This window comes from Mustelus asterias, chromosome 20 (genome assembly GCF_964213995.1).
Source record: "Mustelus asterias chromosome 20, sMusAst1.hap1.1, whole genome shotgun sequence".
Taxonomy (NCBI): Eukaryota; Metazoa; Chordata; class Chondrichthyes; order Carcharhiniformes; family Triakidae; genus Mustelus; species Mustelus asterias.
This window is the reverse complement of record NC_135820.1, coordinates 58,012,897-58,027,251: the sequence shown is the minus strand read 5'-3', so window position 1 is coordinate 58,027,251 and position 14,355 is coordinate 58,012,897. Positions and strand designations below refer to the sequence as shown.

Sequence of the window (14,355 nt, the reverse complement as noted above, 5' to 3'; positions counted from 1 at the left end):
AATCACAGATGCCAATTTTCAGCCAATTAGATTCATTTGATGTCAAGAAACGGCTGAAGGCGCTGGACACTGATGAGGCTATGGGTCCTGACAACATTACAGCTGCAGCACTGAAGACTTCTGCCAGAACTTGCCGCACTTCTGGCCAGGCTGTTCCAGTGCAGCTACAACACTAGCATCTACTCAACAATGCTGCAAATTGCCCAAGTGTGGCCTATTCACAAAGAGCAGGACAAATCCAATCTTGCTCATTGCTGCCCCTCAGCCTACTCTTCATCATCAACCAAGTGATGGAAGCGGTCACTGAGTCACTGACAGCTATGAAGCAGCAATTACATGGCAATAACCTGCTCGCTTATGCTCAAGTTTGGGTTCTGCCAGGGCCACTCAGCTCCTGAACTCATTACAGCCTTGATTCAAATATTGAAAAAGGAACTGAACTCCAGAGGGGAGGTGAGAGTAACTGCCCTTGACATCAAAGCAACATTTGACTAAATTTGGCAACAAGGAGTCCCAACAAAACTGAAGTCAATGGGAATTGGGAAAAACTCTCCACTGGTTGGAATCGTACTTAGAATGAAGGAAGATGGTTGTAGCTGTTAGATGTCAATCATCTCAGTCCCAGGACATCATGTAGAAGTTCCTCACTGCAGTGTCCTAAGCTCAGTCATCTTCCTACTATCATAAGGTCAGAAGCAGGGATGTTTGTGTTTCTGATAATTGCACAATGTTCACTACCATTCATGACTCCTCAGATACACAAGATCTGGGCAACATTCAGGCTTAGGCTGGTAAATAACAAGCCACACAAGTGCCAGGCAATGGCCATCTTCCCTAGACTTTCCTGGGCATTAGTATCACTGAATCCTTCACTATCAACATTGTGGGGGTTACCAGAAACTGAACTGGATCAGCCATGTAAATACTGTAGCTACCAGAACAGATCAGGGGCTGTGAATTCAGTAGCAAGTAACTCACCTCCTGGGTGGGATGCCGTTTGAGAGTCGGTGTGGACTCAATGGGCTGAATGGTCTCCTTCTGCATTGTAAAGATTCTATGGACCATCTAAACCAAAAGCAGCCTGCTTGACTGGCACCCCATCTACCACCTTAAACATTCACTCCCTCCACCACTGACAGTGGCAGCAGTGTGCACCATCTACAAGATACACGAAAGCAACTCACCAAGGCCCCTTTGACAGCACCTTCCAAACCCTTAATCTCTAACACCTAGACCTCTAACACAAAGGCAGCAGATGCATGGACACCACCACCTGCAAGTCTCCCTCAAAGCCAAACACCACCCAGACTTGGAACTACATTCACTGTGTCTTCACTCTCCATGTGTCAAAATCCTACAACTCTCTCCATTGATTTACCTACAGCACACAGACTGCAGTGGCTCAAGGCGGCAGCTCACCGTCACCTTCTCAGAGGAAACTAGGGATGGATAATGAATGCTGGCCTAGCCAGCAACACCCAAAACTTGTGAAAGAACATTTTAATATTGAGGATCAATTGTTAATGGATGCATGACCTCAGCCACATTGGAGTCAATCATTGCCAGACAATGAAACATGGCTGCTCCTTTAGATGGTGCACACTGCTGCCACTGCGTCAGTGGTGGAGGGAGTGAATGTTTCAGGTGGTAGATGGGATGCCAATTAAGCATTAAGTTCATTCACATTGACACTGGTATTGGCAGAAGCCTATGAATGAATGGTCCAAGGTTGTAACCATTGAAAACCACGGTTGACCGGAAGTGTCATCAAGTGCCCTCTGACATCAGCTCAAGAGATCTAATTAAATGCTGTACCTGCGATAGTTACACCTTTCATCTATAATAGCAAGAAGCAGTGCGTATTAGAAGTGACTCAAATGTGAAGTTCTCTTCCAACGGAATGATCTTTGAGCTTACATTTAGGATTCACCAATTAAAGAGGAAGCAATATTGAGTGCGGACATTTCCAAAGCCACATCCCTGAACTGCAAAAAAGCAAACTTGAAAGAATGTATAGAAATTGAGTTATTTCAGCTCATTAAGTTGGGTGGGTAGTGGGTAGCGGGTAGCTAGTGTTTCTGGCACTTTAGATATTTAATATTTAGTCCAGTGTAGTCTTCCTATTAAAACATTTTGAATAGTTCCGCTTTATATCACTAAATAAAAAGAAACTGCCTTTCAACAGCTGAGTTATCATCTCGAATGACTTTGTTTCTTCTAAAAATTGATTTATCCTTTCTGCTTACCACGACATTTCCCACCACAATCAAGCTCCGAAATTCTTTTAGAGAAAAGTCCAAAACCTCTATTAAATTTTGTAATGTCGCAATCTTGTTGTAAAGTGAAAAATTTAACTGAGAATTGTTTCTTCCCACAGAATAAACAGATGAAGGAGGGTGCATGGCCCATCACTCCATAGGAATGTAGTCTTCTTCACTGCAACTAGCTAAGGCCTTTTAAATGATTCAAGATGTTACTTGTTGAAATGTTTCCACTTAAATGCAACATGGATCATAAAGAGGGAAGTAACAATCTGAAACATGCTGTTTTAAGCAGAGCTCACTTGGAACTTGCCCAAGACCTCAATGCCACATCCATTATATTATTGATTTTCTTTTTGCACGGGGCATGTACTTTCTGGACACAACCTTACTTTCTACTGTCCTGGATAGACACAGACCCCTGGCATCACTTGAGGGAAGCCGCGTGTGATTAAAGTTTCCAGATTTACATCAAGTATTGTTTGTCAAATTTAGAAGTGGGTTTCCTCCAGGTGCTCTGGTTTCTTCCCACAGTCCAAAGATGTGCGGGTTAGGTGGATTGGCCATGCTAAATTGAATTTTAGTGTCAGGGGGATTAGCAAGGTAAATACGTGGGGTCACAGGGATAGGGCCTGGGTGAGGTTGTTGTCAGTGCAGGTTCATTGGGCCGAGCAACCTCCTTCTACACTGTAGGGATTCTATGGTTCTATGAAATTAATCTGCCAATATTTCCCCGTCAATTCTTCTGTCAACAGTCACAATATAGTTGCAGACTCTGACCACCAGGTCATTCTGTGGAATAGGTTTCCAAGGTCTTCCGAATCCACTACCATCTCAGACACAACTATATTAACACAATTTGTATGAATGAACTCAGTATCGACAACTTAATATGTTGAATGTAGTTTTTAAAAAAATCTGGACTTCATCAAGATTAATTTATATTTATCGTGCATTTTTTCTTCAGATGTCCCAAAACTCTCAACACCCAATGATTTCGGCAGAGTATTCACTTGTTTCTGGCAGCAGTTAATGAAAAGTAAAGTTCTACACGTAGCAAATGAGATGAATAATCATCATTTGTTCGGTAATATTGGTCAGGAATAGTGGTCAGGACACTCCTCAATTTAAGTTACATCACTGAATTTGAGAACTTAAGTGCATTATAGTGGGTAAAATTTACCCACAATCTGTCAGAATGTCAGGCATGCAACTTTCTAGATGCACTGCTAAGCTGCAGAGTCTGACAGAGCTCGCAAGGCCAGTCCCACAGAGACTGGGGCACCATCTTTAAAGGGCACCCTGTTCACAACTGACTTTAAACCTCCATCCTTTCCCTCCCCCACATTGGTTCTCCCAAACCCTGTTTGCACAATCATTGGGGCTCTCTTCTCCCCCCCCCCCCCACTGCAAAATTGGGGGCTTACTTCCACCCCACCCACAACCACGGCAATATTGCCACCACTTCCCTGTTCAATGCCTGCTCCCTCCTTTCAAAGGCCAGTGCTCTCCCCCTACCCTTATTGACGGTAACCCAAATTGGGTTCCTCAAATGGCCCATGCCCAGCATTGTCCAGTGCCGGGGTAGTGCCCAGGCATGCCCCACTCCCCCCAGGGGCTACAGTGACCCCCCCCCCCCCCCCCCCCCCAAGTGAAACCCCTTAACCGTTTCCTGTTTTCATAAAGCTGTCGTGAACCTAGGTTTGAATATTCAGTGAGGGGGGGGAGGAAATTGTGTGGTTTATTAATATGTAACTTTATTAAAATGTTAGGAATATGTAAATTTATTAAAATATATTTAAATAAGCCCCCCACATTTTCTGAGCGGGAACCTCGCTGCATCACTGGCAAGAGGTGGAGAAAATTGGGAAACAAAATTTGGCCGGTGAGAATCTCATTTTTCGACTCTCAAGCTTTTGCACCTGCAGCGCAGTTCTCGTGGATTTCAAACACGGGCACAAAATTGCCCCAATATCTCAACTGAAGGGTGGCACCAAAATTACAATGAAGCGACTGCCTAAATTGTGCCAGTGGCAAGACTTGAACCTGGATCTTTTCTACTCTAAAGAGCATGCCATCACTGAGGCAAACTGAAGGTAATTTTTTAATACTAGTTCTGTACATAGAACTTGTGCATATTTGTAATACAAATGTGGTGAAAAGAGTGACGTCTCTATTGTCCTGGTTCCCTAGCTATGGCCATCACGAAGTGCTAGTAGTAAAACTTCACAGGATTACTCTTGAAGTATTGAATTATTAGGTAAATCGAACGCCAAACTTTAGATCTTCAAATTAAGGGGAGATGGTGGTGCACTGGTAATGTTGCTGGACTAGTAACCCAGAGAACCAGCTCATGCTCTGGGGGCCATGAGTTCAAATCCCACCACGGCAGCTGGTGAAATTTGAATTCAGTTAATAAATATCTGGAATTGAAAGCTAGTCTCAGTAATGGTGACCATGATACCATCATCAATTGTCGTAAAAATCTACTCTAGAGAAGGAAGTGTCATCCATAAATAGAAACATAGAAAAACTACAGCACAAACAGGCCCTTCGGCCCCACAAGTTGTGCCGAACATATCCCTACCTTCTAGGCCTACCTATAACCCTCCATCCTATTAAGTCCATGTACTCATCCAGGAGTCTCTTAAAAGACCCCATTGAGTTTGCCTCCACCACCACTGACGGCAGCCGATTCCACTCGCCCACCACCCTGTGTGAGAAAAACTTCCCCCTAACATTTCCCCTGTACCTACCCCCCAGCACCTTAAACCTGTGTCCTCTCGTAGCAGCCATTTCCACCCTGGGAAAAAGCCTCAGAGTCCACCCGATCTATGCCTCTCAACGTCTTATATACCTCTATTAGGTCTCCTCTCATCCTACGTCTCTCCAAGGAGAAAAGACCGAGCTCCCTCAGCCTATCCTCATAAGGCATGCCACTCAATCCAGGCAACATCCTTGTAAATCTCCTCTGCACCCTTTCAATCTTTTCCACATCCTTCCTGTAATGAGGCGACCAGAACGGAGCACAGTACTGGTCCACATGTAACTCCAGAATCTCAGCAATGTGGTTGACTCTTAACTGTCCCCTGAAATGGCCTAGGAAGCCACTGAAGTAGAGGGTAATTAGAGATGGGCACCAAATGCTGGCCTTGCCAATGATGCCCACGGAATCTTAATGTGAACTCCATAATAACCCACATTTTTATTTGCATTCCTATCTGGTGGTAGTAACTGGCGTTGACTCGGCAAGTCCTTCTTGAGTTTTTGGAATGACCAAGCACTCATGCTGATAAAGTTGCAGCCATCTTGTTGGTCTAACATATTCAAAATGAAACCAGAATCACTACTGGAACAAAGTTGATCGAGGGAGTCTGTTGGCAGGCAAAGGGACGTCTGGTAATTGGGAGGCTTTCAAAAGTGTGTTAACCAGGGTTCAGGGTAAGCACATTCCTTTTAGAGTGAAGGGTAAGGCTGGTAAAAGTAGGGACCCTTGGATGATTCAGGATATTGAGGCCCTGGTCAAGAAGAAAAAGGAAGCATATGACATGCATAGGCAGCTGGGATCAAGTGGATCCCTTTAAGAGTACAAAGGGTGTATGAGTAGAGTTGAGAGAGAAATCAGGAGGGCAAAAAGGGGACACGAGATTGCTTTGGCAGATAACCAAAAGAGAATCCAAAGAGCTTCTACAAATACATAAAGGGCAAAAGAGTAACTAGAGAGTAGGGCCTCTTAAGGATCAACAAGGTCATCTATGTGCAGACCCACAAGAGGTGGGTGAGATCCTAAATGAATATTTCTCATCAGTATTTACTGTTGAGAAAGGCATGGATGTTAGGGAACTTGGGGAAATAAATAGTGATGTCTTGAGGAGTGTACAGAGAAGGAAGTGGAAGTCTCAAAGCGCATCAAGGTAGATAAATCCCTGGACCTGATGAAATGTATCCCAGGACATTGTGGGAGGCTAGGGAGGAAATTGCAGGTCCCCTAGCCGAGATATTTGAATCATCAACAGCCACAGATGAGGTGCCTGAAGATTGGAGGGTGGCAAATGTTGTGCCTTTGTTTAAGGGCTGCAGGGAAAAGCCTGAGAATTACAGGCCAGTCGGCCTAACATCTGTAGCAGATAGGTTGTTAGAAGGTATTCTGAGAGACAGGATCTACAGGCATTTAGAGAGGCAAGGACTGATTAGGAACAGTCAGCAGGGCTTTGAAATGTGGAAAATCATGTCTCACCAATTTGATTGATTTTTTTGAAAGGGTAACCAAGAAGGTAGAGGAGGGCAATGCAGTCGACATTGTCTACATGGACTTTAGCAAGGCCTTTGACAAGGTACCACATGGTAGGTTGTTTTAGAAGGTTAAATCTTACGGAATCCAGGGTGAGGTAGCCAATTGGATACAAAATTGGCTTGATGACAGAAGACAGAGTGGTTGTAGAGGGTTGCTTTTCAAACTGGAGACCTGTGACCAGCGGTGTGCCTCAGGGATCAGTGCTGGGTCTATTGTTATTTGTCATTGATATTAATGATTTGGAGGAGAATTTAGGAGGCATGGTTAGTAAGTTTGTAGATTACACCAAGATTGGTGGCATAGTGGACAGTGAAGATGATTATCTAGGATTACAACGGGATCTTGATCAATTGGGCCAGTGGCTGACAAATAGCAGACGGAGTTCAATTTAGACAAATGCGAGGTGATGCATTTTGGTAGATTGAACCAGGGCAGGACTTACTCAGTTAATGGCAGGATGTTGGGGAGAGTTATAGAACAAAGAGATCTGGGAGTACAGGTTCATGGCTTCTTGAAAGGAGTGACAGGTGGACAGAGTGTTGAAGAAGACATTCGGCATGCTTCGTTTCATCGGTCAGAGCATTGAATCCAGGAGTTGGGACATCTTGAAGTTGTACAAGACATTGGTACGGCCATACTTGGAATACTATGTACCGTTCTGGTCACCCTATTATAGAAAGGATATTAAACTAGAAAAAAAGTGCAGAAAATATTTACCAGTGTGGCCAAGCCGGCCATCTAAAATGGCGATTTGTAAAGCACTCTGGGACAATTGGGCAAGAACTAAAACGACAGGCTGCAGCCTAAAAGACAGAGATAAACAGGCTGCAACCCAGGCAAGTGAATACACAGGATATGGGTCATCTCCAGGATGAAAGAGACTTTCTGGTCAAACTGGGTTGTTTACCAGACATAAGGGCGCCATAACCCCTTATTTGGGAGGGAGGTGTGAACCCTACGTGCCCCCAGCACCTGCAGACATGGCCGTTGGGGACACACCCAGAGATTGGTGTGGCAGCACCCGATTGGACTTTATCGATCAGGGTGATCAAGTCCTGATCGATTGATTGGCAATGGCCAAAAGGAGCACGAAACCCAACGGGGTATAAAGGGTGCTGCACAACCAAGAATCTCTCTCGCTCTCTCTGACCCCACGGCCGAGCTACAACACCGGTGACCATCGCCAGCGACGCCCAGCACGAGGAGAGCCACCACACCCGAGAAGGAAGGAAGACCAGAGCCAGAGTGCCAGACCAGACCAAAGGACCAGACTTCGCAGAGGACGACCGAGACCAGCGCACAGATAAAGGCCAATATCTGCTTGGGTACTTGCCAGTCACGCAAAGTCAAGTCAAGGTCTTGTATTGGACTTGAACTCTCGTATTCTCTGTAAAGATAACTTATTGTTGGTTGGGTGGGTGATTATTGATTGTGTGTCTTAAATAAATATTGATTGAACTAACCAGACGTCTACTCGCAGTTATTTGTCCACCGTATAAGGGTTAAAACAGATTGCGTGGCAGGCACAAACTAGGATGCTACGGGACTTGATGGTTTGAGTTATAAGGAGAGGCTCGACTGAAGGGGACTTTTTTTCCCCTGGAGCGTAGGAGGCTTAGGGGTGATCTTATAGAGGTCAATAAAATAATGAAGGGCATAGATGAGGTAGATAGTCAACATCTTTTCCCAAAGGTAGGGGAGTCGAAAACTAGAGGACATAGGTTTAAGGTGAGAGGGGAGAGATACAAAAGAGTCCAGAGAGGCAATTTTTTTTCCCACAGAGGTTGGTGAGTGTCTGGAACAAGCTGCCAGAGGTAGTTGTAGAGGCAGGTACAATTTTGTTTTTTAAAAAGCATTTAGACAGTTAGATGGGCAAGATGGGTATAGAGGGATATTGGCCAAATTGGGTGGCGTGGACAAGTTGGCCTGTTTCCATGCTATAAACCTCTGACTCTAATATTGGTCTTTATGCTTCAGCTTGCTGAATTTCTTCATGTTTTGTCTGTTTTTTAATAAATAACAAGTCAAAAGAAAGATAATTTAATAAAATTAGGAATGGAACTTACCCAACCATACTTCTCCAAACTGCCCAGCCCCAAGCTTCTTTTCCAGTCTGAGGGACTCGCGTGGAATCTCCCAGGCATCTTTCTCCCAAGGTTTTTGAGGCTTTTCACTTATACAAGGCTTTGTGAGTTTCTGACACAATCCGTCTCCTTGTTCTGTAAGCAGCAATTGAAAAGATACTGAGTATGTTAGCTAAGAGGTCATGGACATAAAACTCGGATTGCAGATAAGCAAACATTTATCTTCACTCTGATAAAAGCGAAACAAACTGCCACAGTATGATGCTTGCAAGTTTTATTCCTTTGGGTTTTTGCATTGCCTCACTGAGCTTCTTTCATCTAATCCCTGCTTTTGTACTGAATAGTTTTGATTCAAGGCATTACTTTATTCTCCCACTGAATAGGTATATTTCTTTGGAACAGGTTTCCTAGATCCGATCACCACAAAGGATGATAATAGCTCATCGCGCTGCTTGGGTAGTGCCACACTTTTATATCTGATCCAGTATACAATGAACAATAGTAACTAGCCAATGTCTTCTGGTATGCCATACAATAAGCTGCAGCTTATGCAATTCATAGAATCATAGAATCCTACAGTGCAGAAAGAGGCCATTCGGCCCATTGAGTCTGCACCAACCACAATCCCACCCAGGCCCTGTCCCCATATCCCTACGTATTTACCCACTAATCCCTCTAACCTATGCATCCTGGGACACTAAGGAGCAATTTAGAATAGCTATTCAACCTAGCCCGCACACCTTTGGACTATGGGAAGAAACTGGAGCACCCGGAGGAAACCCACGCAGACACGGGGAGAATGTGCAAACTCCACACAGACAGTGACCCAAGCCGGGATTCGAACCCAGATCCCTGGAACTGTGAAGCAGCAGTGCTAACCACTGTGCTACTGTGATCAAATTAAACAGCTTAATGTCGTATCTTCCAGGAACATCAGATGTTCTCCCTCCTGGTCTGTCTCTTCACTTTGAAATCAGGGTACCCTTTAAAAATGGCATCCCGATCTCGGTGAAGCCAGGTTTGCCAGCGTCTTTAGGCCCCACCCCTCAGGTATGAAAGCGCATCGCATGCCCACCACACCCCCCCACCCGCTTTTTTTGTTGTCAGTGTCAAGATCTGGAGAGAAAACATGCTGGTGTTCAGTCAGAACCTGACACTTTGCTGTTTTTTGGGAAATTTGCACCCCAAAGGCCAGGCCCAGCACCGCATACACCTCGTTAGGTATTGCCTTCATTTTGGTTAAATCATTTGTAATTCACACCTTTTCAAGTCACACTTACAACAACAGTGCACCAAAACAACCCAGTCTGAAATTCCTTAGTTCACCATTTAGGCAGAGATACTGAACCATTTAGTTTAGATAATGTCTCTCTCTTAAAAAGAGGCCAATGAAAGGAATTTCAAATAACTGGTACACAATTACCCCCAAAACTAGACGAAAGGCCATTCCACACCACAACAATACTCACTCTTATAATGGCTGACCAGGTTGTTTAAAGTGGTGAATGTTATCCGAGGAGATATATAAAAGCCACCGTTGTCCAAGGTACGTATTTTATAATGTTTCACGGTGTCACCTAATGTTGCATCATAATCTCGAACAGAGAGAGAATAGCTACCTAAAATACACAAGAGGAAAATTTCAGCAACACAAATACAGTCATAGTTCAAAACCGACTTTAGTTTCTATATTTAATTTATCCCTGAACATTTTTAAAAATGTCAACATTATTTTTCTGTGAACATATGCCTACCAAATTAAGGCTAGATAAAGAACGGACAATGCATAATGTCAAATGTTTTGAGTTTAGATTGTTGATATTCAAAGTTCATGTAATATAAAATAAAATGAAGACCTCTTCCTGTCAGGATATAACAACATCCATTTATATAGCACAATTCTGGTGATAAAATGTTCCTGGGAGTTGACATATTACTGTTAACTACATTTGTAAAGTTCTCACCCTTGGTTGTTTCACTGTCTCGTATCATAAATGAGCCAACTTTATTTCCTGACGCGAGGAGGTGTCTCTCTGCATCCTTTCTACTGACACCTTTGAAGAACCATCTCAAATGGAATAGAGAGTTATGTTAGTAAAGAAAGAACTTGCCTTCATCTTGCACCTTCCTGCACTTCAATACCCCAAAGTACTTATTCAATTAATTACTTCTTGCGATGTGCAGTCATGTCAGCCAAGTCATATATAACACAATATCACAAATAGCAAAGGAGATGATAACATCAGTAATCTTGTTTTTACTGGAGTTGATTGAGGAATGATGTTAAGGGTATTAGGAGAACTTAATAAAAGCAAAATACTGCAGATGCTGATCATCTGAAATAAAAACAGGAACTCCTTGAAGAAACTCAAGCAGGTCTGGCACATCTGTGGGGTGAGAAACAAGAGTTAAAGTTTAGAATCTAATATGACTCTTCTTTGGAAGAGATGTTGCCAGACCTGCTGAGATTTTCTAGCAATTTGTTCTTTTATTATGTTAGGAGAGCTTCCTGCTAGTCGTCAATGCAGTGCTGTAGGATTTTTACATCCAGCAGAGCTGTTAGGTGAGGTTTTGGCTCAAATCCTCATCTGGCAGATGACACTCCCATCACAGCATGTCATCAGTGCATCTCTGAAGTGTCAATTTAGATTGAGCTCATTCCTGAAGTGGGCTTCTGATGCAAAGGCGAGAACACTCAATTGTTATAAATCGTGTTATAATATTGTCTCTGAGCAACACATGAAGATTCTTCAGTAAAGCACCACATTTAAATTTTCATGAGTGGCAGTATAAGATGTCTGCAAAGTCACTATAAAGAGGAGAACTGATCCATCTTTATCCAGTACTGCAACATTTTGGTAGCATTGATGAAACTGCCATGCAGCGATATTGATAACTTCATTGTGGATCCATTATACCACTATTGTACTTTGTTCCCCCCACAGCATAAGACAGCCCTGCACTAAGGTAGTGATATCAGAGAATGGAAGTGCAATAATGCATATTTAAACAATAATGGTTTTACATCCTTCAACCTTACTACATTGGACAAAATATCATTTGTGTAGAAAGGCGGCAAAAGCCATCATCAGTACCAACAGACAGCCATTAAAAATTGGTTCTACTTTAAACTACAAATGCAAATGTTCCAAAGGTACTTACTCTTCCATTTCCAATGAGTTATCTATGGCAAAGTAGTTACTTGGGATATAACCTTCCTCATTAGTTTGCAAAGATTTTCCCAGCCACCATTCACCTTGTCTGAATTTAAAAGACATAAAAACAATTCTATTACCTTTGCTCATTTATGCATTTCCAGTCTGCTGTTACATTGAGCAAAAAAATGTAATTAAAATGTTGGTTATTTTAAGTATTTATTAAAAGATTGTGTCACTATTCTCCCATGTACTTTGTGCATTATCTGGAGATGGATAGGAAGAACGCAAAAATGGCTCCACTTTCTCAATTCCAATTAAGGAGCCATGCAATGCTCCTGACCTTCGTCACATATCAAATTACTGAGTTGGCCTCACAGAGACTTGACTTGGCTTTCACCATTTCTTGCCAGGCATGTTGTCTTGGGAGTCCCCTTAACATAAAAGAGACACCCCACTCTCTGTAACTTCAAGGATGTTGATGTTAGACATTTTTATTTTGATAAACATGACCTTTAGAGATTTTTTTCAGTAAACTTTGAAAAGGTTCTATGAAATTAAATTTATGTGAATTTGTCATTGGAATCGTGATGTGTGTGTAGAATCTTTAATGAACTATGCTGATGTTTTACTGATTTACTCACACAGGCTTCCAGACAGCGAACACTTGTTAATATGTCTCTATGTATCAAGGCTGTTGTGATAATTGCACCATGGTACAGACCAATGTTACACAACTTTGTGACCAAAGCCAAATTCAGGAGATTTGACCAGTGAGTAGTCCTTTAGCTCTGTATAATTCAACCGTTCCAAAATCAATGGAAAATACGAGATCTCTAAATCCATTTCAATGTTAAAAATAATTCTTCTAATAAGCTCATGGATTGTTAGAATACGTGATATATTTTTTAATTACTTGTTGCTGGGATTTGGGCGTCACTGGCTGGGCCAACATTTATTACTCATCCCTGTGGGCATTGGAGAGTCAACCACATTGCTGTGGAGTCACATGTAGGACAGACCAGGTAAGGATGGCAGATTTCCTTCCCTAAAGGACATTAGTGAACCAGATGGGTTATGATGTCTTTTATATCCAGATTTGTATTGAGTTCAAATTTCATCACCTGCTGTGGTGGGATTCGAACTTGGGTCCCCAGAGCATTACCTTGGGTCTCTGGATTACTAGTCCAGCGACAATACCACCAAGCCACTGCCTCCCCTGAACAATGGTGTCCAATGTGGTGTTTGAACCCAGGACCCTGAAGTTAAGAGTCTCATGTTCTACCGACTGAGCCAGCCAGGAACCTGTACCTTTTAGACCGTTACTGCAATTATTCCCAGGCACTTCCTCCCATCAATTCTGATGGTAATATAAAATGGATTAGTAAACTTTTCCTTACTCTGAGAGCACTTTTACTTTTTCTCCTTTCTTAAAGCTCAGGTCTCCTTCATGAATGCCTTCATAGTCATAAAGTGCAACTGCCACCTTGTCATCATGTCCTAGCAACAGAAAAGGTTTAATCGATTAGAAACATAGAAACAAGAAGCAAGAGTAGGCCACTCGGCCCTTCAAACCTGCTCCACTATTTATCTTGATCATGGTTGATCATCGAATTCAATATCCTGATCCCCCCTTCTTCCCATAGCCCTTGATCCCTTTAGGCCCAATAGTTATATCTAATTTCTTCTTGAAATCAGACAACAATTAGAACAATCACCTCACACGCAAGGGTAGGGATTTCATACTAGCCAAATTTAGCCTCTGTTTCAGGCAGTTATTAGAAGTGAACTTCCGGAGACCCGGCTCCACTAACAGGTGTGCAGAATTGTCATCTGATCAAGCACGTCACAGGTTTGCTTTCAAACCGAGGATTATTTGTATGGGTGGGATGAGTTTCTAGTGCTTGCAAGGAGCACCTTTAGCCCAAAAGAAAAAACACTTGCAAATTAACCAGATTCCGCCTCAATTCTGACAACGCACTCACGATCCACTGCTCAGCAACTGTATTTGAGAAATGGGACAGAGCATTTGTTCTTCAAAAATGTTTAAAATTGCCCTCAGTTGACTGACTTTCAAATCTCTTCAGACCCACAAAGTCAATTTTTGATATAGAAACATAGAAAACTACAGCACAAAACAGGCCCTTCGGCCCCACAAGTTGTGCCGAACACATCCCTACCTTCTAGACCCACCTATAACCCTCCATCCTATTAAGTCCATGTACTCATCCAGGAGTCTCTTAAAAGACCCTATTGAGTTTGCCTCCACCACCACTGACGGCAGCCGATTCCACTCGCCCACCACCCTGTGTGAGAAAAACTTCCCCCTAACATTTCCCCTGTACCTACCCCCCAGCACCTTAAACCTGTGTCCTCTCGTAGCAGCCATTTCCACCCTGGGAAAAAGCCTCTGAGAGTCCACCCGATCTATGCCACTCAACGTCTTATATACCTCTATTAGATCTCCTCTCATCCTACGTCTCTCCAAGGAGAAAAGACCGAGCTCCCTCAGCCTACCCTCATAAGGCATGCCACTCAATCCAGGCAACATCCTTGTAAAT

General features: G+C 43.0%; 1 protein-coding gene across 1 annotated transcript in view; it reads right to left on the bottom strand.

Annotated features, from left to right (window-relative positions):
* The window catches only part of LOC144508560 (tyrosine-protein kinase HCK-like), a 93,980-nt gene that overhangs the window by 43,674 nt on the left and 35,951 nt on the right, over window positions 1–14,355 (bottom strand). Inside the window, exons 4-8 of the mRNA XM_078236624.1 lie at window positions 13,195–13,294; window positions 11,802–11,900; window positions 10,604–10,707; window positions 10,109–10,258; window positions 8,622–8,774 (exon numbers count right to left, since the gene is read on the bottom strand). Of these exons, the coding sequence (XP_078092750.1) occupies window positions 8,622–8,774; window positions 10,109–10,258; window positions 10,604–10,707; window positions 11,802–11,900; window positions 13,195–13,294 (606 nt within the window). The remainder of the gene's footprint in view (window positions 1–8,621; window positions 8,775–10,108; window positions 10,259–10,603; window positions 10,708–11,801; window positions 11,901–13,194; window positions 13,295–14,355) is intronic.